Source organism: Chiloscyllium plagiosum, chromosome 31, assembly GCF_004010195.1.
Source record: "Chiloscyllium plagiosum isolate BGI_BamShark_2017 chromosome 31, ASM401019v2, whole genome shotgun sequence".
Classification (NCBI taxonomy): Eukaryota; Metazoa; Chordata; class Chondrichthyes; order Orectolobiformes; family Hemiscylliidae; genus Chiloscyllium; species Chiloscyllium plagiosum.
Genome location: NC_057740.1, coordinates 33,140,826 through 33,167,225, shown reverse-complemented (window position 1 = coordinate 33,167,225; position 26,400 = coordinate 33,140,826). Strand labels below are relative to the sequence as shown.

At 38.1% G+C, this 26,400-nt stretch overlaps 1 protein-coding gene across 4 annotated transcripts; it reads right to left on the bottom strand.

The window, feature by feature from the left end:
- Positions 1-4,300: 4,300 nt before the first annotated feature.
- On the bottom strand, positions 4,301-26,144 carry LOC122565390 (receptor expression-enhancing protein 6-like). 4 transcript variants are annotated; one of them, XM_043721329.1, is made up of 7 exons: positions 25,814-26,143; positions 18,974-19,067; positions 15,155-15,293; positions 14,730-14,898; positions 8,799-8,872; positions 5,962-6,001; positions 4,301-4,723 (listed from the first exon to the last, which is right to left on the bottom strand). In XM_043721329.1, the coding sequence occupies exons 1-6, from the start codon at positions 25,926-25,928 to the stop codon at positions 5,981-5,983; spliced, it is 612 nt and encodes a 203-aa protein (XP_043577264.1). In that variant the 5' UTR covers positions 25,929-26,143; the 3' UTR covers positions 4,301-4,723; positions 5,962-5,980. The 4 variants fall into 4 exon arrangements, with proteins under 4 accessions (XP_043577264.1, XP_043577265.1, XP_043577266.1 ...); XM_043721330.1 differs by lacking the exons at positions 5,962-6,001; positions 8,799-8,872 and having other exon boundaries at positions 25,814-26,140; XM_043721331.1 differs by lacking the exons at positions 4,301-4,723; positions 8,799-8,872 and having other exon boundaries at positions 5,982-6,001; positions 25,814-26,141.
- Between the last annotated feature and the right edge of the window lie 256 nt (positions 26,145-26,400).

Genomic DNA, 26,400 nt, shown 5'->3' with positions numbered 1-26,400 from the left:
TACCAAGGCAATTTGAATAACTGAATGCCCAATTTTGGTCCCAATAGGAATCTGCATTCCTTCTAAACAGCACAATACATACATACAAACAAACAACCAACCAACCAATGTCATAACTCAAGACAAGAATGCAAGTTTTAATAATAACGAGATAAAATTTTGTTGGAAGTCTTATACCAGAGATGGAAAGCTGACTCAGTGCAATTCCAGTTGTCAATGTGAAGAAGAAAAAACACCAATAAAATCACACATGCCTCAAGGCCAGAAGAAACAAGATATGTCTAGGAGACATAACTGGAGCACATCATACAAAAACAATGACTATCCTGTGTATAAAATTTGCTAAGTAAGATAGAACACCTGAATTTTCTGAAAAGTCCACTTTAAATACAATTACCTGAAATTTCCAGTCAGAAAATACAATTTTAAAATGAGAAATTGGAGAAAGTGAGGTCTGCAGATGCTGGAGATCAAAGTTGAAACTTTATTGCTGGAACAGCACAGCAGGTCAGGCAGCATCCAGGGAACAGGAGATTCGACGTTTCGGGCACAGGCCTGAAGAAGGGCCTGTGCCCGAAACGTTTCAACTAAAATGAGAAATTGCTCATTTAAGTCAAAAGCAGATTCTGATACTTTTTCAATTTGAGCCAATATATAGCAATAAATTTAAACTTTCTGCAAAACTTCACTTAGAATTCTTTAAAATCAAATTGTTCCTCATAAATCTTTACTGTTTGCTGACTACAGATTTCAAACAGATTTTCAAAGGGTAATTTAAAAAATATTCAATTTAGTGCATACTTGTACACAATTACATTTAGCAATCTTGTCTGAACTTAAAGGATATACTTTGATACTATTTACTGCCCCATTGCTATTTATATTAATTTCATAACCATGATCCTTTGTTGAATGAAAACAACACTCCAACTTTGCACATTGCCCACAAATTCAAACCTTTGGGAACTTGGAGTTCATTTAATCCACTGGCTGTTCCCTGTTGAGTACTGTTTGGCCTGTACTGTCCTGTTGGCAAGAAACATTGTTACATCAATGTTGCTATTCAACTAGCACTTGGAGATGAAAAGTGAGACATCTTGTCCTGTTCTGATAAATGCCTGTTCTGCATTTGTTTAAAATCTGACAAACTAGCACTTTTCTAGCAATAATATAAATACTAACGAGACATTTGAGGTATTTAGCTCATGGTCAGTCTGGGAAAATAATAAGGTTTAATATTTCATTAGAACTTCTCAAGCTTGGAAAGCACTGATTTTTGTAATATAGTCTCACCTGGTTTGTTTCAGCCAAGCTTCAGAGAGAAAAAAAAGAGTAGGAGGAGAAAATTGCAATGTTGGAACTACAAAATGCTGTTCTTCAACGGGGGAAAATAGAAGGGGTAGCACAGTGGTTAGCACTGCTACTTCACAGCACCCGGGACCTGGGTTCAATTCCAGCCTTGGGCGACTGTGGAGTTTGCACATTCTCCCCATGTCTGCGTGGATGTCCTCCAGGTGCTCCGGTTTCCTCCCACAATCCAAAGATGTATAGGTTAGGTAAATTGCCCAGGGTGTTCAGGTATGTGTAGTATAGGTGCATTAGTCAGGGGTAAATGTAGGAGAATAGATCTGGGTGGGTTATCCTTTGGAGGGTTGGTGTGGACTTGTTGGGCTGAAGAGCCCGTTTCCACAAAGTAGGGATTCTAAATGTGCCTTCTAAAGAATTAGGCCACTGTTGGAATATTGCGTGCAATTCTGGTCCCCTTTCTATTGGAAAGATGTTGTGAAACTTGAAAGGGTTCAGAAAAGATTTACAAGGATGTTGCCAGGGTTGGAGGATTTGAGCTAGAGGGAGAGGCTGAAGAGGCTAGGCTGTTTTCCCTGGAGCATCAGAGGCTGAGGGGTGACCTTATAGAGGTTTACAAAATCATGAGGGATATAGGGTGGGGGAGTCTAGAACTAGAGGACATAGGTTTAGGGTGAGAGAGGGGAAAGATATAAAAGAGACCCAAGGGGCAACTTTTTCACGCAGAGGGTGGTACATGTCTGCAATGAGCTACCAGAGTAGGTGGTAGAGGCTGGTACAATTGCAATATTTAAAAGGCATCTGGATTGGTATATGAATAGGTGGGGTTGAGGGATATGGGCCGGGTGCTGGCAGGTGGGACTAGATTGGGTTGAGATATCTGGTCAGCCTGGACGAGTTGGACCGAAGGATCTGTTTGTGCTGTACACCTCTATGACTCTATAAGATTCCAGTGTTGAGTGCCTATTGTCCAATTACCTCGCCTTTTCAAATATGTTAGAAGGATCTTGTTGCAAATCTAGCCATCATTCAAGTAACAAGAAATGACCTTTTCAATCTTTAATTACTTGTCTCTGGTCAAACTAATCAAATACATAATTGGACAAACGTGCTATTTTGCCAGCTAATTCTACGGAGAATGTTTGTAATCATGTTGAATTTTAACCCAACAATTACATATTCTGAATCGTGAGCATTAACTTTTGAAAACCAAGCTGCTTCAATATTCAATCTGTGGTTTCTCTCTAACCTGCTTGCTGTTTTTTGTATGTACGTGTATATATTTATTTATCTTACTTATGGACGAGGGTAAAGAGGATGATGAGGTGTATATGGATTTCAGTAAAGCGTTTGATAAGGCTTCCCATGGTAGGCTATTGCACAAAACACAGAGGCATGGGATTGAGGGTGATTTCGCAGTTTGGATGAGAAATTGGCTAGCTGAAAGACAGAGGGTGGAGGTTGATGGGAAATGCTCATCCTGGAGTTCAGTTACTAATGGTGTACCGCAAGGATGTGTTTTGGGTCCACTGCTGTTTGTCATTTTTTATAAAAGACTTGGATGAAGGCGTAGAAGGATGGGTTGGTAAATTTGCAATGACAAAAGGTCAGTGAAGTTGTGGATAGTGTGGAAGGATGTTCCGGGTTACAGAGGGGCATAGATAAGCTGCAGACGTGGGCTGAGAGATGGCAAATGGAGTTTAAAACGGTGAGGGGATTCATTTTGGAAGGAGTAATACAAAGGGAGTATTAGGCTAATGGTAAGATTCTTGGTAGTGTGAAAGAGGAGACAAATCCTCCCTGGGAACAGCCAGGGAATTCCTAGAGGCATGGCACTCATCCACAGATTCAATCACATTGACCTGGACCTAACAGCTGGAACTGACAACCGGAAGCGGCAGATACAAATCACTATAAATGCTGGAGGAAACATCACCAAAGCGCTTCACAGGAGGCTCCCAAGCACTGAGGATGTCACCTAGACAGGGGATGAAACGTCTGCAACACAAATTCCCAGCTCGGTGAACAGAACCACAACAACGAGCACCCAAGCTACAAATCTTCTCCCAAACTTTGTTAGCTTTTATTGATAGAGGGATTGAGTTTCAGAGCCACAAGATCATGTTACAGCTGCACCAAAGGTTTTGTGTACAGTTCTGGTTGCCACATTAAGAGGAAGGATGCGGAAGCATTGGAAAGGGTGCAGAGGAGATTTACCAGGATGTTGCCTGGTATGGAGGTATGGTCTTAGCCTTTCCCTATAAAGGGACTGGAGGCTGTTTTTATTCGAGAAGACAGTTGAGAGGTCACTTTAGAGACATACAAAGATGATCAGAGAGGGTGGACAGTGAGAGCCTTTTTCCTTGGATGGTGATAGCTAGCAAGAGGTGACATAGCTTTAATTTGAGTGATGCTAGATACGGGACAGCATGGTGGCTCAGTGTTAGCACTGCTACCTCAGTGGCAGGGACCCAGGTTCAATTCCAACATCAGGCAACTGTGGAGTTTGCACGTTCTCCCCATGTCAGGGTGTGTTTCCTCTGGATTGTGGGAGGAAACTGGAGAACCAGAAGATGTGCAGGTTAGGTGAATTAGCCATGCTAAATTGCCCATAGTGTTCAGGGATGTGTAGGTTAGATGCATTAGTAGAGGTAAATATTCCCCTACCCTATAAGTGGAGGTGGGTTACTCTTTGCAGGGTCAGTGTGGACTTGGTGGGCCGAAGGGTCTGTTTCCACACTGTAGGGATTCTATGACGACAGTTGTTAGAAGTAGGTTCTTTACTCGGTAGTAGGGATGTGGAACACCCTGCCTGCAACAATAGTAGACTCGCCAACTTTAAGAGCATTTAAATGGCCATTGGATAGACATGGATGAAAATGGAATAGTGTAGGTTAGATGGGCTTCAGATTGGTTTCACAGGTCAGTGCAACATCAAGGGCTGGTGGGCCTGTACTGCGCTATAATGTTCTGTGTCCTCGCCACCCAATAAAAACTGTAAAAGATTGGAATGAAAGTACAGGATCATGTGCAATCTAAATGGGAATGACCAGAACACACAGTTGTTACAAAATGATTTTTTTTCCAGACAGTTCAATAAAGGTCTTGCTGCACATCACTTACATAACCTAGAAAACTGGCTGGATCCAAATTAGAAATGGAAAATATGACAAAGAGAAAGAGGATCAGCATCTGAGAAAGAGGAAAGAAAAATTTCTGATTTCAATGGAGGATACCACTTGGAAAACGAATGTCCAATCTTTTATCAGATGCTGATTAACCAGTGACTTTAAGTAAATTGTTGCTTTTCAATCAATTTCAGCAATTCTTCTGTTGATCAGTATCTTGATCTTGCAGGCTGCCTGTTCACTCTGTAGACGTCAGTTATTCTTGTCTTTTTCAAGATATATTTTCATTGCTGAAATAAAGAAGATCAATTAGTATAAAAGGGACCATTATACAGGTGAAAGTTTAGGGAAGAACAAAGGAATCGGTAGGGCACTGAATTTTTTGAATGCTAAAATAAAATACTTTTTCTGATTACTGATCACCAGACAAAATATTTTTCCTGCTTTCCAATCTTGATATCACATTAGAAATATTAATCTGGTGCTTAAACTTCAGTTTAAGTTTTGTTCCAAGCTGAAAAGGGAGGCTATTAAAAATAGCCAAAAGAATTTATGAAACAAAGAAAAGCTACACTCTGAAGAGAACAAAACTAATGTCAGGCAGAGAACACATCCAGCAATAAAACTTTTAACAAAACTTCCAAGAGGCAAAAGACCGACCTCAAGGTTCCTCCTTGATCATAAGCAATGGATTACTACTTGCCTTAGAATATAAATCAAAAAAAAACTTTAAAAACGACCAGCTTAAGACATTACAAACAAGTAAAGCCTCAGAAAATTAAAACCCAGTCCATTTCTTAAAATCACTTAAAACAGAGAGTAACACTTATTCAAAAGCTTTTTAAATTTAAGTGCAATAAATTATACACAATTAATAAAAGAATACCAAAGGAAACCAAAACAAAAATGTGAATAGGTCTCTGTTCAAAACTAAGACCATGAGAATGATCTTTTAAAAGTCTTGGCTGAAATCTGGTTGCAAAATGTTCAGAGATCTCCTTGAACATGTGTAATTGGCTGAAACTCACATTGGAGAGCTGAGTCATGATTTGACAGATGTATGGATGTTAAAAAAAACTGTGCGCTGTATTGGCACTTGTAAGTCAATCACACCCAAAACTCCAAACCTTTCAGTCTTGATTTGTTTGCACTCGCAATGTGTGTATCTAACACACAGGAAATACCAGGCTGTGGAGCTTCAATCAAAAATGAAATAGACTTAAGTAAAATTAAAGACAGTATCAGATTAATGACCTGCATGTCAATATTTACCACAATAAGCATAATTCAAAAAAGTTTTGTTTGGATGACTGGATTAGCATTAGCCTAAAGTGAGTGTGTTTGTATATTCTAGCAAGTGAAATGTAACAATAACACATTTGAACACAGATTGCAGGGGAGGTGGTGGTCAGGGAAGAATGGGGACGGAGAGGGATGGGATTTGATGCTTCTTTTTGAAAAAACCCTCAAATTAAATGCTCGGCTCAGATAGAATATTGGATTACTCTATATACCAGGTTCAACTTACCCGCAAGGGTATGCTGTTATCAATCTACTGACAGCTCACTCTAAAGGCATTGAGCAGCAAAAAAGGAAAGATAAAAGGTTACAGAACAGGATACATACACATCCCATTTCTACCAACAAGCTGATCAAGTATTGTACTAGCTCTACTAAAGCTTACTGATCAATGACCCATACTATTTCAGCTGTTTTTCCTTCATAAAAACGATGGAAAACATATTACAAAGTAAGATGTTAGTGATACAAAAACTGGAATGCTGCTGCTCAAAATTATTTGTTTGCTTTTCTTTTTCCTAGATTTTCTGTTCATCCATGTGAAATTTGACTTTTATGGAGGGGGTTGTGGTTAATAATTACTTCCAGTTACTATTCTTTTAATTTATAACAGATTATAGTAAAATCTAAAATTCAATTCCATGCTGCTCTAATTCTCATTTGTTGTGGATCCTGCCTACCACACTCATTATACAGTTTAATGTCTATGTGTCATATTTAAAAGTTACACCAAAAAGGGTGAGTGTCAAGGCAAACGCAAAAATAAAATGTCTGAAAATGTAGGATAAAGCAACTTTAAAAAATTGACCAGAAACATATACATAAACACTTAAGACATAAAACGACACAAATTTGTTGTTAGCAACATGGATAAAGCCTCTCCTCTCAGATCAATTCCGCAGAAAATTGGGGAGTGAAGCTTAAGTAGGGTACTTAGGAGGACGAAGGTAAAAAGGTAAATAAAAGTGAAGTTTGAAACCCGGTCATTTATGAATGAATTTGCTGTATAAGCCTCAATGAGCAGCATAGGTTGGAGCTCATTTTTTTACAAACAAAAAGCAATTCAATTAAACATCAACTTATCAACAAAATTACAAAACATAATGCATCTTGTGTTAAAGGGCAACATCATTCACGAAAGAATTGGTTTCAAAGTAGGTCACCATATTTGCTGCAAAATAAGTATAGTTGGCTGCCCTGAAGTTTTTATTAAGTACCATTTGAACAATGGGTATTTTATGGTGAATACTTTAGACTTTGTCCACTGAGATGTTAAGTGATAACAAACAAACAAAATTTAAACATCCAATCATAACTACATTTGAAGAAATCTTGTGGTTCCAAAAGTCCTGGTAGGCTTTGATGCAAACAAACATCAACATCACATTTGATGCAATGTGCAGAAACCTGATCAGAATCCACTTAAATATTTATGCAACTTCATATTCTAAAGTTTAACATTCTACTTTTAGTACCTCATTGCAGTTTATCTTCACTTACAAATAAATTTATGCAGGTGAAATTCATCAAAAAGCAGCAGTTGGCTAATCACATGTTCAGCAATATGTTACAGAAAAGAGGGTTTGTGATGGTGATGACGGTGTGGAGTGGATCACAGGGGTCAGGAAGTGTAAACATGAGCCTAGAAAAAGGAAGCTTGATATTACAGAATAAACAGTGTCCCAGTAGAGAACTATCTAGGACATCAACCCCAATGCAGGACAGCTCCAAACATTTGGTCACCAGGTGAAGCAACAATGCTTTGTATTTGAAAAAAAAACTTACCAATTTTCTTTCCTATTAATTTGAAAAGAAAGTTGGAATGAATGTGAAAATTGGCTGCCAAATAAGTATTTATAAATTTTATTACCAAGTCACAGAATCGTTTGCGTCAATAATCAAGAACATTTCTCATCTAACTTTCATCAGAAGGTAATTGCCTCAGGTGATATTAAGTTCCTTTTAAAATAAAAAATATGTGGTGGCATTCCATTTATCTGTACATTGCAAAACACCATTGCTAATTGGCATAGGTAGATTTGCACATTTTCCTACTTGTCCTGCATTGAGAATGCTAGTGCTGACTTGAGAACACTAGAAACCTTAGGTTATACAAAAAAAGCAGTTTTTATTAAAAAAAAATGCCACAGGAACAAAAACTGGATGCAGTGATTGGAAGCCTAATTCTTTTAGCAAGCACCAACTGTATTTTTGTAAAAAAAACTAAAAACTGTCATCTGACAGATAGAGCAATCATCTTATAGGAGAGTTGTTCTTTCTAAAAGCCAACTCTGCTGCCCCACTTGTAGCTTTTTCATACTCTGTGGATGATTGGCACTCAGTTAAAAATGGTAAAAGGACAGCGATAGAAGCAAGGCTCTTAGTGAAGACTAAATTAATACACTAAGTTATTACTATCAATCTTTCAATTATAATAAGAAAAATGCATTACTTCTAGATGAGCAACATATTACAAAGATTTATAAATTGTGATATAGCTGAAAATAGCATTTAAAAGGGATCATAAAATGTAAGCTATAAAATACAGGGACAAGAGCTGATGGAAACTAACAAAATTACAAAAAAATGGACAGCAGGTTGTCAGCTAAAGGGGAATTTGGATTATCATGACATTTGATGGAAAACCAAAGGAAGAGTAGGAGACCAGTCGTCATGTGTTTTTGTGATTAATTTTAGAATATTCAAATGGAATTCATCTTTGTGTTTAAGAATCAATTTTTCTAATGATTTGAATTTATATGCTAAGTAACAGTGCTGTGACCCAAAATGAGGAAAGCAATTGATCTTATTCTCTACAGTCACAATTTTGATTTCAGGATGCTAATTTGATCTTAACACTTCAAAAGTGGGAAGAGTCATGTTCTGTCAGACCATCTTAAATGTGGCTGTTGCAGAAGAGAAAAAACCTCAAACATACACCATATTTCTCAATAATGCTGGAGCAGATATAATCCATGTGATCCAATTAGAAAAAAAAAGTCATGATAATCCAAAAAAGTATCACTGTCTGGTCTAACAGAAGCCCCGGCCTATTTTGTTACATACAGACACATTAGGTAATGGTTTAGGTCCTGCATCTGTCCTTACGAACTTCTTGCTGCTACATAATGTCTGTAAGACTAAAGCAAAAAACAAAATAAAAAAGATACAAAATTATAAAGAGCTGCCTGAATTAAATTTCAGATCACTGCATTTAGCACAGCAAATAAACATTCAAACATTGGATAAATGCAATTTAACACTGCCTATGTTGAGTTATTGATTTTACCTGAAGTAAATTTCTGAAACCCATATCTTGGTTTGGATTCTTGCCAAGCTTGGATGACTCAGGAGCTTTTTCAAAATGGCAGGTGAATATAGATTCCCAATCCCATTTCAACTGGGAATACTTTAAGAGTGCTGGCTCGTCCCAGTCACAGGCCCACACTAGATACTCCTTACCTGGCTAACTCTGCAATAAACATGGGGTCAGGACAGCTTTTTATAAAGTTTCTAGTATTGTGAAGTAGTCTCCATCGGGAAACTTTTTTTTGAAGTTTGCCTTTCAAACAACCTCAGGCACACCCCAGCATCCTTCCTCTCCACATTGATCCCATGTGGTTGGAGGGTCCTTGCGGAATAATTCAGAGAACATCTCCAGGACACACTCAAAAACAACCTCATCATCCCCTAGCGGAACACTAATTCCCATCTGCCAAGGACATGCAGGTCTTGGGCCTCCTCCATCGCCAAACCCTTACCATCTGATGCCTGGAGGAAGAACACCTCATCTTTCATCTTGGGACCCTCCAACCACATGGAATCAATTAGTTGCATCATTGAAAATGAGAAGTGCATCTATGCGCACAGACAAGTTCTCAATAACTTTTAGAAGTTGTTTCAGTGTAGCTTTTACATGGAACTGGAAGCAAACTGCCCACCAACTGTCATAGAAACTTCCAGCCTGTTACATATGATAGTACTGTGCCTTTCAGATATGTTCTGACTGGTTTCTGTTGCAGTGGGGCTGGAATGGTTTCCAGAAAGTTGATCAAAAGAAATATTCCAGAGAAGATCCCGGAGCTTGGTGTTGTAACAGTTCAACATTCATGTTGCCAGTAACGTATCGGAGACAATTGTGTACACTGATCATAACAACAAAAAAGTTAGAGGTTGAAATTTGTGGATAAAAATACCAGACCAATTAGATGCAGTTCATGGTTAGTGGTTACATTTAAAAATTACACACATGACAGGTCAAGAGAAAGTAATTGCTGATGCATTGTCACAAGTTTGACGAATGATGGATGTTGTGTTTGGAGATAGAAGAAATGACTGGAATAGACTGAATGTGTATTATTGAATGTTTCAAGAGAGTGTAGTGCTGGAAAAGCACAGCAGGCCAGGCAGCTTCCGAGGAGCAGGAGAATCGAAGTTTTGGGCAAAAGCCCTTCATCAGGAAGGGTGTCTTTCCCATCTATCCTCTCCACCTTCCTCTCGGACCTATCACCTTCTCCCCCACCTTCATCTACCTATTACATCCCCAGTTACGTTGCCCCATCCCCAACCCCTTCCCCAAGCCTCATTCCTGAAGAAAGGAATATGCCTGAAATGTCAATTCTCCTGTTGCCTGACCGGTTGTGCTTTTCCAGCACTACACACCCAACTCTGATCTCCAGCACGTGCAGTCCTCACTTTCTTCCTGTATTATTGAAGATACTAACTCTAAACATGTAAACAATGTATATAGAGAGTACTAATAGCATGAGACCAAAGGCTTGGAAAGTGAAGTGATCTTTATATGTTGATGGTTCTTTATTTAAAAAATATAGGTGGTGTGACAGTACTGTCTTTAAAGAGAGACATGTTCGGTCCTCTTGCAGAGGTATTGCCACAGTGGTACTGAAATTTCTCCTTCAGACAGGCAGTTGGTTAACATCTCGAATTCTCGCTGGGTGCTATTTTCTTAAAAAGACAAAAGAAGCATGAACAAATGGGGTCAAGCCTCTCAGACCCAGAAAGACTTCTAGATTTTATTTCAGTTAGGGAGATGATTTCAGCTTGAAACCAGCAGCAGAGAGAGCTCTAGCTATTTGAGAAAGACGACAGCATGTGAGAATAAACTTATTTTGCTAAAAACTGCCTTGTTATGATGTGTTGTGTTTATGGGATGCTGCCTATATTGGCATAGAGGATGAGTGGTTAAATCATAGTAGCTTACTTATTTCAATAAAGTTATGCCAGTTCTTCTTTTCATTTGCATTTTAACTGTGTAGTAAGATCAAAGCATGCTTTGCTTAAAGCCTAGTGGCAGACCAATCAAATTACATCTGGAACACAGACACCTTACAATTGCTTTTAATAATAAATATAATTTTTAAAGAATTTTTTTCTAGGCTGTCTCCTTATTAACTTTTTGGATCTGCTGGCTTGGTGGACTAGACCACTCCATAAATGTATGTGAAACTAGTTTATTTAAAAGTAAACTGATCAATTCTTTATTCTGCACCCCCCCCCCCCCAGTTATTCTTCACTTAAATTTGTCACTTTCATGTATGTGTTTAGTCTAGTCAGAAGTTGTGCAATTACTATAATGCGTTCAAAACCCACAAGTTTATGGACCAAACCAAATGGTTAACTTACACAGTAAACTATTAATATAATATTGACAATCAAAATGTTAAGTAGCAGTGGGGATGGAGGGAGAAGAATATTTGATGTCATCTGGTTTTGCAATATTTGAGCCATTTTAAATACTTATGATATGCAAAGCCAGTTTTGAGTGATCGCAGCATTTAAAAAAGATTTTGAACCATACCACAGACTCAATTTGATGCCAAATCAGATCACTAATTTTCTTCCTAAATGGTTTTAAAAAGCATTAATCCTTGAAAAGCTAGAAATAAACAAATCTATTATTAAAGATCATCTTTTATGCAATTCATCACAAACCAGAGATACTACAAAAATATAAACTAGCATCACATTCAGATATAAACAGACTTCCTTATTTTAAGGAAAATTTGTTTCAGCATCAAACTTCAACTCAAATGCATGCTATCAACACGACAATAATGACTCAATGGCAAAATACATCACAAAATATAGCACTTCTTACAGACTAGCAATTCATTTGAATTGAATTAGCCAATCTTGGCCTAGACAGACATGGTTGGGAGCATTAAATGGTCTCAATGACTTTTTAGTGCTTTTTAAAAGGAGTAATGGGTTAGGAACAGAATCAAATAGGATATTTGTGTGTAATATAGCAAAATAGAATCAGATTTTGAGTCAATTATAGTACAGGGTACTGCTGGTTGAACAGTATGTCAACTGAGCAATTAGGGTCAGAGCCATCAAGGCAGCATTTGACAAGTGTCTGAGCAAAACTGGGATCCATACAAATAAGAGGAAGAATGTCCACTGGTTGGAGTTGGACCTAGCATAGATGGTGGAGTTATTGAAGGTCATACATATCAATCCCAGGACATCTGAATATGGTAGTGTTATCAGCCAACCATCCTCTGCCGATTCATCAATAAGCTTTCCTCAGTCACACAACCAGAAGTGAGCATGTTCACTGATGATTTCACAAAATTCAGCATCATTCATGACTCAGATACTGCAGCAGTCTGTGTCCACATATGAGCAAGACCTGGAGAAGGCCCAGGCTTGGACTGATAAATTGCAAGTGACATTCACATCATACATACAGTGACCATTTCAAACCAATAATCCAACCATTCCCCATTGACATTCAAATGGAATTACTGTCCCTGAATCCCCCACTAACATCCTTGAGATTACTAACAACCAGAAATTAAACCAGACCAGCTATATAAATGTGGTGCACCAACAGCAGTTCAGAGGTAGAGATACCTACAGAAAATAACTAACATCCTAACCTCTCCAAAGTCTTTCCACCATCTACAATCTACAAATCAGGAGTGTGATAGGATATTCTCCACTGGTCTAGATGAATGCAACTCCAGTAACACTCAAGAAGCATAACACCATCCAGGACAAAGTTGTCTTGAGCAGCACCCCATCCACTACTTTCAAAAAGTTCACTCCCTCTACCATTGACTCAATGGCAAAATGCATCACCAAATATAGTACTGCTTCTTATACAAAAGATGTTATAGCAAGTCACCTATGCTCCTTTGGCAGCACCTTCCAAACATGTAATCTCCACCACCTAGAAGAACAAGGGAAGCAGATAGATGGGAACACCATCATCTGCAAGTTCCTTTGATTAATCACGTGTAACTAATATATTGGCACACTCAAATTAACATGCCCACTTATGTACTTACCTGTATTTTCAGACATTTGGCAAAGTTACATGTGAAATGTTATTGTGCAAAGTAGGAACCAATGTTGCAAGGATAATAGAAGAGAAAAGATTAGCGAGCTGACAAAACAGTATGTATATGTGCATCTTTTTCAAATTGGCAGAATGTGGCCAGTGTGGTCAGCAGGGTTCTGATGATTTGCAGCGATGAGGCAAGATAAATATTAACTCTAACAGAGTCAGAGTTCTACAACACAGAAACAGACCCTTTAGTCCAACTTTATATCCTAAAATAGTCCAGTCCCACTTGCCAGCATTTGGCTATTATTCCTCTAAACCCTTCCTATTCATATACCCACCTGCCTTTTCAATGCTGTTAGTTGTACCAGCCTCCACCGCTTCCTCTGGCAGCTCATTACATACACATACCACCCTCTGCGTGAAAAGGTTGCCCCTTTAGGTCCATTTTAAATATTTCCCCTCTCATCTGAAACCTATGCCCTCTGGTTTTGGACTCCCCTAACTTGGCAAAGAGACCTTGGCTATTCACCTTATCCATGCCGTTCATGATTTTACAAACCTTAAGAGGTCATCTTGGCCTACAAAGGGAAAATAATTCCAGACTATTCAGCCTCTCTTGAAAGCTCAAACCCTCCAACCCCAGCAATATCCTTGTAAATCTTTTCTGCACCCTTTCAAATTTTAACATCTTTTCTATAGCAGGGAGACCAGAAATGAACAAGTATTCCAAAAAGGGTCTAACAAATGTCCTGTACATTTGCAACATGACATCCCAACTCCTGTACTCATTGCCTTTTATTGACCAGTGCACTTGTACCAAATGCCTTCTTCACTACCCTGTCTGTCTAGCTGTGACTCCACCTTCAAGGTGGTATGAACCAGAAACTGAAGAATTCAAACGAAATTTACTTCAGCTCTCAACATTTACACATTGCACACATGGGAACTCATGTCTCTGCTCAAGTTCAGCAATTTCAATATACTGTAACACACTTCCCTCAACATATCATGCTGCAAGAGGACTTAGTCAAATAGAGACAGATCTTCAGACCATTCATCTCACTATAGATTATGTAAACACATAATATTCATATCCCTTAAAAGGTGTACTGCACATTTATTGTGAGGCACTGACATGTTTTTCACATTTGAGAAAAATTACTGAGATGAGGGGGATCAAAAGCTCGGTGGTTAAATTTAGAGGTGACACAAAGGTAAGCTGGAAATATTGAGAATATGACAAGGATGCAGAGGAATCTACATTGGTTAAGGGAAAAAAAAAAATGAAGGTGTTTGACAAATGGAGTCTTGTGTATTAAAAATGAGGTTGTTCACTTTGGCAGGAAGCATTTAAAAAAGGTTTAATCTAAATGGCAAATGACTGCATAATTCTGAGATACGAACAATTTAGGCGTTTCAAATAAACTTTGAAAATATTCCAGGAGGCACTGGTAGTTTGTGAATTTATCAAACTTTATTGATATCTGGGAATCAAGGCCATGCACAGCATTAAGAATTCATCACAATCATAGCAAAGCTGATTTAGTAAAACGTCCTTACTTAAGTTGGGACAACTTCAGTTCTACTCTTTTTCCTGTGACCAACTCTCCACTTTATCTGCCCTGGAACACAGTAGAGCATCATTACACTAGGGCTCCATTCTCCAGTTATATTCTACTCACCCTCTCTCGTCAGGTTTTCTGCTGCATCCAGAGCTTTCCCACTGAGGTTATTGACAACACTATCCACAGTGGCATGATGTTTGAGGAATAGAGGACGGATAATTCGATTATAGATCATTTGAGAACCATTCCATGCAACTGGTGCCATGCACCACAACAGAAAAACACACTGCATGAAACAAAAATAAAAAAAAATCCTCAATATTAGCCACCAGACAGTATAGTCCACAAAATAACTGAAAATAGTCCAAGTTCAAGTTCAAGCATTTTTTACAGCATGCAAAACAGTGATTTCCATAAAATGTGGATATTTGGAATTAGTGCCAAAAAGCTTAGATTGCTATTACACAATAAGCCTGGTGAAAATGGTTAATACACTTTAAAACTTGGCAGCAAATAAAGGGGTCATCTGATGTGTTATTTACCTTTCCAACGTAATAAAAAGGGAACCAATAAAGGAAGATGTCTGAGAAAAATTCAGCAAGGCTAAATAACCCATAAACTACCCAGTAGGTCAACCATTTTGTGTCGTCTTCTTTATCTGTACTCTCAATAGCTTTGATCCTGGAAGAAAGAGAAAATAAAAACTTAAAAACTGCCTTTGGAAGAAAGGTTCAAGTCAATGCAATACCAAGCCATTTAAAAGTTGACATGCAGTTCTGTACTCTTGAAATGCAAGTGTCATAATGGTAAAACTAAGTGTCATATCAATTACCATAGTATCTGTCAACAGAGAAAAAAAAAATGATTTAATAGACATGCAGGTTTTAAACAGAGCTTGGAAATTCAGTATTTCTAGTTAATGTAGAGGAGAGGAGAGCACACACACACACACACACACACACACACACACACACACACACACACACACAAATGTAAAAAAATGATTTAATAGAAATGCAGGTTTTAAACAGAGCTTGGAAATTCAGTATTTCTAGTTAATGTAGAGGAGAGTACGAACTAAAACACACACACACACACACACCTGTAAAAGGCAAATTGTTTTGTTTTAAAAATTTATGGGTCGACTATTACATGGACACTACTTTTGAGGGGCTGAATTTCGTGCTACAGTCCAAAATACCATTTCATTAGCAGAAGCCTAACTGATCTCTAAATGAATGAATAAAACAAAACACAAATGAACTATAGTAATTACTGAATAAGGACAATAGAAACAAAAGTGATACTTGTAGTCTTTGATTACAAACTGGTGGAAATGTAATATCTTATAGTTCAGTAGGCAGTTTTTGTGCAATTTTAGTTCTGCCGAAGCACTAAGTTGTCACCTGACTCTGGCCTGATGCATTTTTAAACTTTTGTGCCATATTGGTGCAAATTGAATAGGAGTATACATAATAGCATGAAAAAAATTTCCTCGTAACATTTTTTTTAAAATACGATAATACCGTCACTCAAATGTTCATCTGTTATCTGCGAAGAACGAGCATTGACTTTTACATGAGGTATCTGGAAAATTCCAGATGTCCTGGTCAAAAACAGGGGGTCAACTTTTACAGGAGATCGGCTTTTACTCTACCATATACTTTATATCCAACTTTTCTTAAATTTCGCCCACCTTTATCCATTACTATACAAGCAATTGTCTCCTTAAAAATCATAAGTAAAAGTAGTCTCACAACCCCAATTCGTAATATTGAAAGGCTGCATCATTGATCTCAAAGAATGCAAGCATTCAAAGTTTGGGAGAAGATTTGTAGCTTGGGTGCTCATTGTTGTGGTTCTGTTCACCGAGCTGGGAATTTGTGTTGCAGACGTTTTATCCCATGTCTAGGTGACATCCTCAGTGCATGGGAGCCTCCGTTGAAGCGCTTCTGTGATCTTTCCTCCGGCATTTGTAGTGGTTTGAATCTGCCGCTTTCGGTTGTCAGTTCCAGCTGTCCGCTGCAGCGGCCGGTATATTGGGTCCAGGTCGATGTGCTTATTGATTGGATGAGTGCCATGCCTCTAGGAATTCCCTGGCTGTTCTCTGTTTGGCTTATCCTATAATAGTAGTGGTGTCCCAGTCGAACTCCTGTTGCTTGTCATCTGAGTGTGTGGCGACAGTAGCCACACACTCAGATGACAAGCAACAGGAGTTCGACTGGGACACCACTACTATTATAGGATAAGCCAAACAGAGAACAGCCAGGGAATTCCTAGAGGCATGGCACTCATCCAATCAATAAGCACATCGACCTGGACCCAATATACCGGCCGCTGCAGCGGACAGCTGGAACTGACAACCGAAAGCGGCAGATTCAAACCACTACAAATGCCGGAGGAAAGATCACAGAAGCGCTTCAACGGAGGCTCCCAAGCACTGAGGATGTCACCTAGACAGGGGATGAAATGTCTGCAACACAAATTCCCAGCTCGGTGAACAGAACCACAACAATGCAAGCTTTGCGCAGAGGCTGAGGTATAGGCAGTTGCTTGTCACATTTAAAAGAATTTTGTTTTAGAAGCATTAGACAAGCTTTTTTTCCCCCCCTCTACTGAAGCAGAAGAGTTGAGTACTACTTTACAGTTCAGCCCAAGTAAAAGTATTTCAATTCCACCCATCAATAAGCATAAATTGAGATACTTCATCACAAAGCTTTTTCATTATAAAAGATAATGAGATGTTAATCCTAGGTAGATGAGAAACTCGCCACAAAACTGGATATCCCATTAATGGAAGATTCAAAAAAAAAGATTTGTAGTCCTTTTTCCATTTGACTAATGGGCAGTATTTGCCCAATATTAAAGGACTTTTTTTAAATTGCAGCTTGTCAAATGGTTGTCTTGAACAAGATCATCAAATCTTTGAAAACCACCCTTGGAGAGAAGGTACATCAGTTACACAAAAAACAATCCTGCAACTATAAATTGAATTAGAAAAAACAGACCAATTATACAAGGGAATCTAAAATTTCATTTGTCAGTGATACACTTTTTGTCTGTAATTTTCATTCTTTTATTGAAAATTCAAAGTACCAATGTAAGCATTTTAAAAACAAGGAAGCTGGCAATAGTATTTTGACAAAAATCAGAGACTCCAATTACTGATGAATTTTGTCAATTCTGACCTCCTCATTGCCACTTTAGAAACAGCATCAAGGTTGCTCTAGATAAACAGGAACAAATGAACAATGCAAGCAGTGTTTAAGCCTGCAGGGCTGCGAGACAAGAGGGTTGAAATGATCATGTGAGATCATATAAAACAATAGCACCACAGATATAAACCAAAATGATTTTTAAAATCTCAATAAGTTTCATGAAGTGTTTGTGGACTAGAATGGTGAATTTAGAGTTTACATATTGCTGAGCAATTCAGTTGATGCTAATTTTCAAGGACCCTAGCTGAGTATAAATTAAACATCAGTGCATCATGGGCCATGCTTCCTTATGTGGTGAGTAGCGGAACGTAGACATAAAAGGCAGATTGAAATCATTACATACCCCAAAGCAAATGGAGAATAAAATGCTAGGAAAAATGAATTTGGCTCACTGAACAATCTGGAGCAGATGCCCACAGCTAGTCACTGCAATGTCCACAGACGAAAGGACAGGAAAAATTACATACAAAAATAAAACCATTTGAGTTAAAGAAAGGAATATGGTGCAATTTGTGAATTTTGAAGGCACTTTTTGTCATCCACAGAAACCTAAACATAAAATAGTTACAAGCATGTATTTTCTTTTAAGATATCATTGAGAAATCAATTAGTTATAAATTAGGCATCAGGATTACATTTTAAAGTGATCCAATATCTGACCATAAGTTTGGTTCACATAAGTGATATTTAACGCATTGATGTGTAAACTTGAGAGTGGATAGCAATAAAAAGGTCCTTCAACTCAGCTTTAGGAAATAAGTTTTGACACCTCCCATTTTGGTGCAGAGCATTTTAGTCAGGATCAGGCTTTTACCATCTTTACTGAACTTTTGTAACTTCACAAAATTTTCTTTGAGCAAAAGGACCATGTTTTGCACAGTGGACCAGAGCTACTTCTTCCATTTGCAATGCAAAGTGTTTGATAATATGCTTTTCTTTACCGGAGGTAATAATTAGTGCTTTTGTAGCTTACAAACATAATAAGCAATGCTTTTAAAAGCAGCAACATTTAAGGACAAAGACAGAAAGTGGAGTTGGAAATTAATAGGGAAAATAGAAGGAAAGCTGTTGATTTAGATGAAGTCAAAACGATGACCAATGGAACACTGATGCATTTTTACAGAACTTGAAGGTCATACTTACGAAAAGTAAGCTGGGTATGCAAAACCAATCAAATTGCACAATAGGGATGCTCCATAGCCAAACACAAGATAGAGACCAAGGAAGGTTATTGAACCTGGAAGAAAGTAACAAAAATGAGATCACTACTACCGGAAGTTTTTAATTAAGCTTGCCTTGTGCACAGCAATAGCCCAGTAATAGTTTTAAGAGGACAACAGGTTACATTCTCACCCAGTGCTAAATCAAAGAACAAAATGTATCTTTATAGAAAGATCTGTTAAAAAGATTTCAAAAATAAAACAAAAAAAGTACTGTTTTTTTGAAAGGCAGGTTTATTAGTTTCACAAATATTCTAATAATCCAGCTAGTCCCAATTTATTTCACTTATTTAGGCTATTATAGCATTCATACACTATCAGTAATGAGAACTGTGCACTCTTCCAACATCTGGTCACAACCATATACATTCATTGTAAATTTTACTATTCATAATATGCAACTGCTGTATCTAGGAGTATTTTTAAATAAAAATCTTTTTCAGACAGTGATTTCATTAGAACAGAAATTTGAAGATTCTTTCTGACCACATTGTCAGGAGTCTGAGTGTGAAAATAGGGAAGTTGTGCGAGAACTGTATAATGTGTAATTAAGTCTGCTCTGGAGTACTGTGGGCAGTTTTTGTCCCCATATTTTAAAGTAAAAGTATACTGGCATAGGAGGCAGTTAAAAAAAAAAAGAGATTCATTCGGCCTGTTTCAAGAAAGAAGCTGACTTGTCAAGAACGGCTGGACACTTATTGAAATGTATATGATATGATTCTCACTTATTCTAAACCCCAACTGTTCCCCTAAAACATTCTTTATCCAGAGAGTAAGTGCCATTACAGAGTGACCTACTGACTATTTCACACTTTTTCTGACAGGCTGAATGTTCACTTGGTAGGAAATCTCAAAAATAAGGGACATATTTTGAAAATAAGAGGGCACTCATTTAAACTGGGATAAGAGACTTTCTTCCAGAAAAAAAAAACTCAGTTATGGAGGTTAGATCATTGAAGTTAGTTAAGGAGGATATAGAAAGATCTTTGGAACAATGAGGTTGAAGACTATGATAAGGTGGCACAAAAGAGTAGAAGCTTTGGGCAGATCAGCCATGATCTTGTTGAATGGTGGAGCAAATTGGAGGGGCCAAATATTGTTACAAAGTGAAGGATAAGAAGTGATGTCACTAATTTTCCCAGAGCTCGTCAACTTGTTTTCTTTTTGGATTTGACTGCATTTAAAATAGAGTGTTCTTGTGGCACATTGACTGTCCCTACTCCTGGGCCTGAAGGTCCAGGGTTCAAGTATCACCTGGCTTAGAGGTGTGTCATAACATGTTCATAACATAATCAACCATCAGAATCTATTAGGATTTGATTTTTATTGTCATGTGTACAATAATGAATGTATATGGTTGTGACCAGATGTTGGAAGAGCACATAGTTCTCATTACTGACAAAAGTACAAGAGTATTGTGAAAAGTTTATAATGTCACCACAAAAGGAGCCATCTCAGGTACAAGTACCTACGTACAGGTACAAGAATCTAAAGGTAAATCAGATCGTAGCTAGCCAACACATTAATCCAATACAAAGAGATAAGTGCTACTATCAGTCTCACCATATTTAGGTCCTACAGCAATATAGTACAGAAGAGGCTCTTCAGGCATCAAGACTGTACCAAAGTTTAACAGTTAAAATTTAACAGCCGAATAACTTTCCAGAAACAAACTAACTTTTAATCTGCTCAAATTGGAATACAGAATGTTTACTTGAATGAACACCTAGCAAAAAAAAAGTTAACCAAGCAAGCAAAATATCTGCATCCTTGAAGCTTTGGTGAAAGCCAAACTGACAGGTTTTTTTATGATTAACCTGACAACAGATTTATACAAACAGAAAAAGCATGAAATAGTCAGCAGGTCACTATAATGGATAAAGAATTTTTAGGGGAACAGTTAAGGTTATAGAATAAGAGGTTACTTATTTAAAACGGAGATGCAAATAAATTTCTTCTCCTAGAGAGTTTTGAATGACTGGAATTCTCCAAACCAGGGAGCTGTTAGATCTTTGAAAGTGATTTGTAGCATTTCATGGCTACCTGACATTTGTGCTTCACAGCCAATTAATTACTTTTTAAAGAGCAGTCAGTCATAAATGTAGGAAATGCAGCAGCTAACTAGTGCAAAGGATACCTCAAACAATGTAGCAAAACCAGATGATCCGTTTTGACGTTAACTGTGGGATAGATAAATATCGGTCAAGACTTCATGGACTATTCCTCCGTACTGCACTGGCCTGTTAGCTCAAATACTGGAGTGAGGGTTGGACCTGGAAACTTTTGACTCAAAAAAAAGTGCTACAATTATGTTGCAACTCGCAGGGGCAGGAAAGGAAATCATCGTTCCCAGAGCTATTGGTGGTCCAAGCCATCAACTCCATCCCTTAACCTGAGCACAGCAGCCCCCAGCCCCCAAGCCCAGGTCCTGTCTATTGGGCTCTGATATATAGCTCTGACAATGGACTAGCGTGTCAAAATTGATTTTTCCACAGTAGCACCTTACACCTCCTCTCCCACGCTAAATGCAAGACTCACTGCTGAAAGTGATGGCAGCCAAGGCACTCACCAACCTGAACAGGATGGGCATTAACATGTAGACATCACTCTTTCACTCCCTTTGTTCTGGGTGACAATACTTCACAGCATATTGCCAATATGCACAAGCGTGGCAAAAGCACACAGACGTTTTATCCTAGAATTTAAGTTACTGGATTTCCTTCATGATCCCAGATCAGAATTTTATTTTTGTAACTTGGACCATATTTCAATATGTAGCTCAAGTGAAATAGAATCAGAGTTGTACAGCACGGAAACAGGCCCCTCAGTCCAATTCATCCATGCTGATCAGATATCCTAAAATAATTAGTCCCACTTACCAACACTTGGACCATATCCCCCTCAACCCTTCCTAATCATATACCCATCCAGATGCCTTTTAAATGCTGTAATTTTATCAGTCTCCACCACTTCCTCAGGCAGCTCATTCCAAACATGCTCCACCCTCCACGTGAAAAAGTTGCCCCTTCACATCTTTCCCCTCTTACCCTAAAGATGCCCTCCAGTTCTGGACTCCCCTACTCCTGGAAAGAGACCTTGATTATTCACCCTTTCCATGCCCTTCATCATTTTAGGAACTTCTATAAAAGGTCACCTCTCAGCCTCGGAGGCTCCAGGGAAAGTAGCCCCGATGTATTCAGCCTCTCCTTACAGCTCCAACCTTGGCAACATCCTTTTAAATCTTTTCTGAACTCTTTCAAGAGTTACAGCATCCTTTTTATAGCAGTGAGACCAGCTTTGCAGAGTGTTCCAATAGTGGTCTAACTAATGTCCTATATAACCACAACATAACCTCCCAACTATACTCAATGCACTTACTAATAAAAGGCAAGCATACCAAACGCCTTCTTCACTAGCCTGTGACTCCACTTTCAAGGCACTCTAAGGTCTCGGTTTAACAGCATTCCCCAGGCCATTAAGTGTACAAGTCCTGCCCCGATTTGCCTTTCCAAAATGCTGTATCTAAATTGAACTCCATCTGCCACTCCTTGACCCATTTGATTAAGATCATGTAGTGTTGAGGTAACCTTCTTCACCTGTTCACTATACCTCCAATTTTGGTGTCATCTGCAAACTTACCTCCAAATTCCTTCTCCCATCCTGGAACACATCTCAAGATATGGAAACCTATGTATGGATTAAATATTGATATAAAATGCAAGAAATTGCTGGCACCAAAATGGCCATATGAAGAGCTGCTTTAATATATGCAGGATCAATACCTTGCAGACACAGATCAAAGTTTAAACTGTCCTGGCTGCTTCTCAATTGACCTCAGTGATATAATCACCGACAATTTATCCAGATGGGCAAACAAAAAAGACAATTGTTCCTTGTGAAGCATTAATTTTGCTATAAATGGATAAAATGAAGTTAGTATAGAATTAACAGAGTTGCAATGGAGCTACACCTTAGAAACATTATGGAAATATTGCTTATTTGAATTTCTTTTCCTTGTTATTTGCCAAATGCAATTGCCTTTGGGCACTAGAAATCAAACAGCACAAAGGTTAGTTATAATGCAAGTTTTAAACAGAAGTAGTTGGTTTGGTAACACCTTCAGCAATACAACACAAGCACACTACAATACTTTTATTGGTAACTCTTACAAAGATTAAGTTAAGAGAGGAATTTAGTATCGAGGTTGACAGGCAATACAAGTTACAATTTATGAACTTGCATTACATTTTGCTCTTCTTAGTTACATGGTATGTACATGTGATAACAGTTAAAATGCTCAACCCCAGAAATGTTTTCAGCACAGTTGCTATTCTGTTCATTTGTTTTGATGAATGGTCACTGGACTTAAAACACTAACTCTTCTCTGCTACCAGGCCTTGTGTTGTATTTTGCCAGCACATAGTTCCTGTTTCAGATTTCCAGCATCTTCAATAATTGTTTTTTTTCAGCTGTTCAGTTCAATGACAGCAAGTAGCTGAGCCATTATCCAAACTGGGAGGATCCAGTAATGGATTGTGGTTCTTTCCAGAGTTAATTGTATAAAAAGGTGTGTGATGTGTAAGGGAATTACCACATTAATGCTTCAGTCACCAAGGTGAGATTTTCTTTCATGTGGAAAATCTGATCTGAACGGTTGCCGGACCTGACATGTTGACTGACTGCTCTCCACAGGTGCTGCCAGGCTTGAGCTTTTCCAGCACTCTGTTCCTGTTTCTGCTTACAAGCATTCACAGTTCTTTCATCTTTTTTGTTCAATATCCTGGTAAATCTCTTCTACACCTTCCCTAATGATATCATATTCCACCTTTAATGTGGATTCCAGAACTGCACACTATAGCTGTGGTGTAACCAACTTTTTAAATACAGTTAGGGCCAAATATCCATATGCCTTAACCACTTTATGTACTTGCACTGCAACCTGAAGGGACTGATGAACACGCACATCGAAGTTCTATGGTCCTCAACAATCCCTCAGGTTGTTACATTCTTCATGCATTCCCTTGCCTGGTTTTTCCTGCCTAAGTCCAAAGATATTTGGAAATGCAAAGATATTTCCACCATGTGCAAATAAACAAATTAATAAGTTCCTGTACACATACTGAAAACATAATGTCAAACAAAATCTGCACATTTGTGGATGTCTAAAACATGCGAATACACTTTGTATTGCAAGTATAAAAAGAGGATTCTTACTTTCAAAAAATATCTTTTGATCTCAGAGATATGAAGCTCATACTTCAGAACTCAAATTGAAAATTTTCAGACTGACAAGAAAACAATATAACATCAGGAAATAAGTTTTAAAAAGAAGCTTCTTGAAGGTGCAGATAGATCTAGAAAGGCATGGGATTTGAACAGAATATCGGAAACATCTTGTCTTTAAAATCTTTTGCATATAGCAGGGAAACTTGGATGTTGGTTCACAGTGCTTGTACATATCTGCCTCCTTCAGTTTAGTTCTAATAGCATAACCTCTTTTGCATGTATGTCCATCTAGTTTCTTTTTCAAATGCATCAGTTATTGTTAACCTCAAATTTCCTGTACTATTATATTCCAATTTCTGAACACTGTCTATCAAAGAATTCTAAAATAAATTTATGATGATTCCTTGCATCAAAACTTTTACTAGGTCACGTCTCAGCTTTCTCCTTTCTAGAGGAAAAAGAAGCCCCTTGCATTCAATCTTTCCCAGATACGTTGAATTCTGTATTCTGGCATTGTTGTTTTACCTTTTCAAAAAAGGAAGTGTCATTAGTGTTTTAATTTATTGTTTTACATGTGCTTTACTGGCAAGAGTCAAAGTCTGTTACCCATCTTCAAGTGCCTTTGAACTGAATGGCTTTTTGGGTTATTTCAAAATCAACCACTTTCCTGTCACATGAGTTACACATACACAAGTGTGGTCAATGAATAAAGCCACTTTTTTTTAAAAAAAAGAACAGTCAGTCAACAATCGACGGCAGCATTGAGACTAGTTTTCAATTCCAGCTTTTACTAATTGAATTTGAATTGAACCTGTGTTGCACCAGAGGATTAGCCTGAATATGGATTAATAATCCAGTAACATTCCCAGTACATCACATATCCCCCAGCATTCTAGTCTGTATAATACATGCCCTACTACTTCAAAATAACAATCTTTCAGATAACCAAGTTCTGAAATTTCCTATATGTACCACAATTAAGCGAAAGTTATTTCAATTGTGGTTCCCACTTAGTAAACTAAGTTTCCAACCAAATTGTTAGCAGGTTTTAAAAAAGCAATTCAGTCAGTATACGCATAGAATAACCTTTAAGTCTTTCAATTTGTAGTTGTCCTTTGACACAAATCACATGTCATTCAGCTCCAAGACCACGCGCTAACAATGCAATTTAAGTCATTACAGCTCAGTTTTGCAAACAAAACTGCTTGGCAAACACCGATCGGGGAAAACACGTATTTAAGTGACCTCTGCAGTTTCCACTCTGTCGGTTTCACTGAGTTGTATCCAATGTTGTATCTAACTTTCCTAAAAAGCAACTACAACCTTTAACAACATGCAAGGGGTGACGCGAGGGGTCATTGGACCCAAAACGTTAAACCGGTTTTCTCTCCAGAGTTTTTCTAGCAATTTGTTTTTATGTCTGGATTACCAGCATCCAAAGTTTTTTTTTAAAAAAAGCTAAATTGCGATACAAGCCAGCTCATCTTGACATTCAACAATACAACGCAATGGCTGCTAGCGAGCCTGTACGTCCTACCTGTAGCTAGATTGTATTTACGCACTCCAGTCTTCTCCTCAATTTTCCCCAATATGTTGGTGATAAAATTCTTTTCGTTCAGGAAATTCTCAAAGCGTTCTCGCAAAGACGGCATTTTGTAATGAATATTACCAAAAATAACAGAACACACTACTGACTCCCAACACGTTCCGTTTATTGTAGATCTCCTACTAATCTTCCAATCTGCTGACTCTCAAACCTTTCTTCCAATCCGCTTAATGACTACGCGATGCGTTTGTTAGAACTACATTTCCGGCATCATTCTGTGATTGACACACTAGTTGCCCAATTGAAACTACTGTTGATATTCCATGATTCGGAGATGCCGGTGTTGGACTGGGGTGTACAAAGTTAAAAATCACGCAACACCAGGTTATAGTCCAACAGGTTTAATTGGAAGCATACTTGCTTTCGGAGCGACGCTCCTTCATCAGGTGATATTCCACGTCTTCATCAACTCTCTCTGTTACTTCATCAAAACACTTAGTCTAATTAGTTGGAAATAATTTGCCCTTCATAATTCCATGCTGGATTTCCTTAATCACCTTGCATTTCTCTGAGAGACT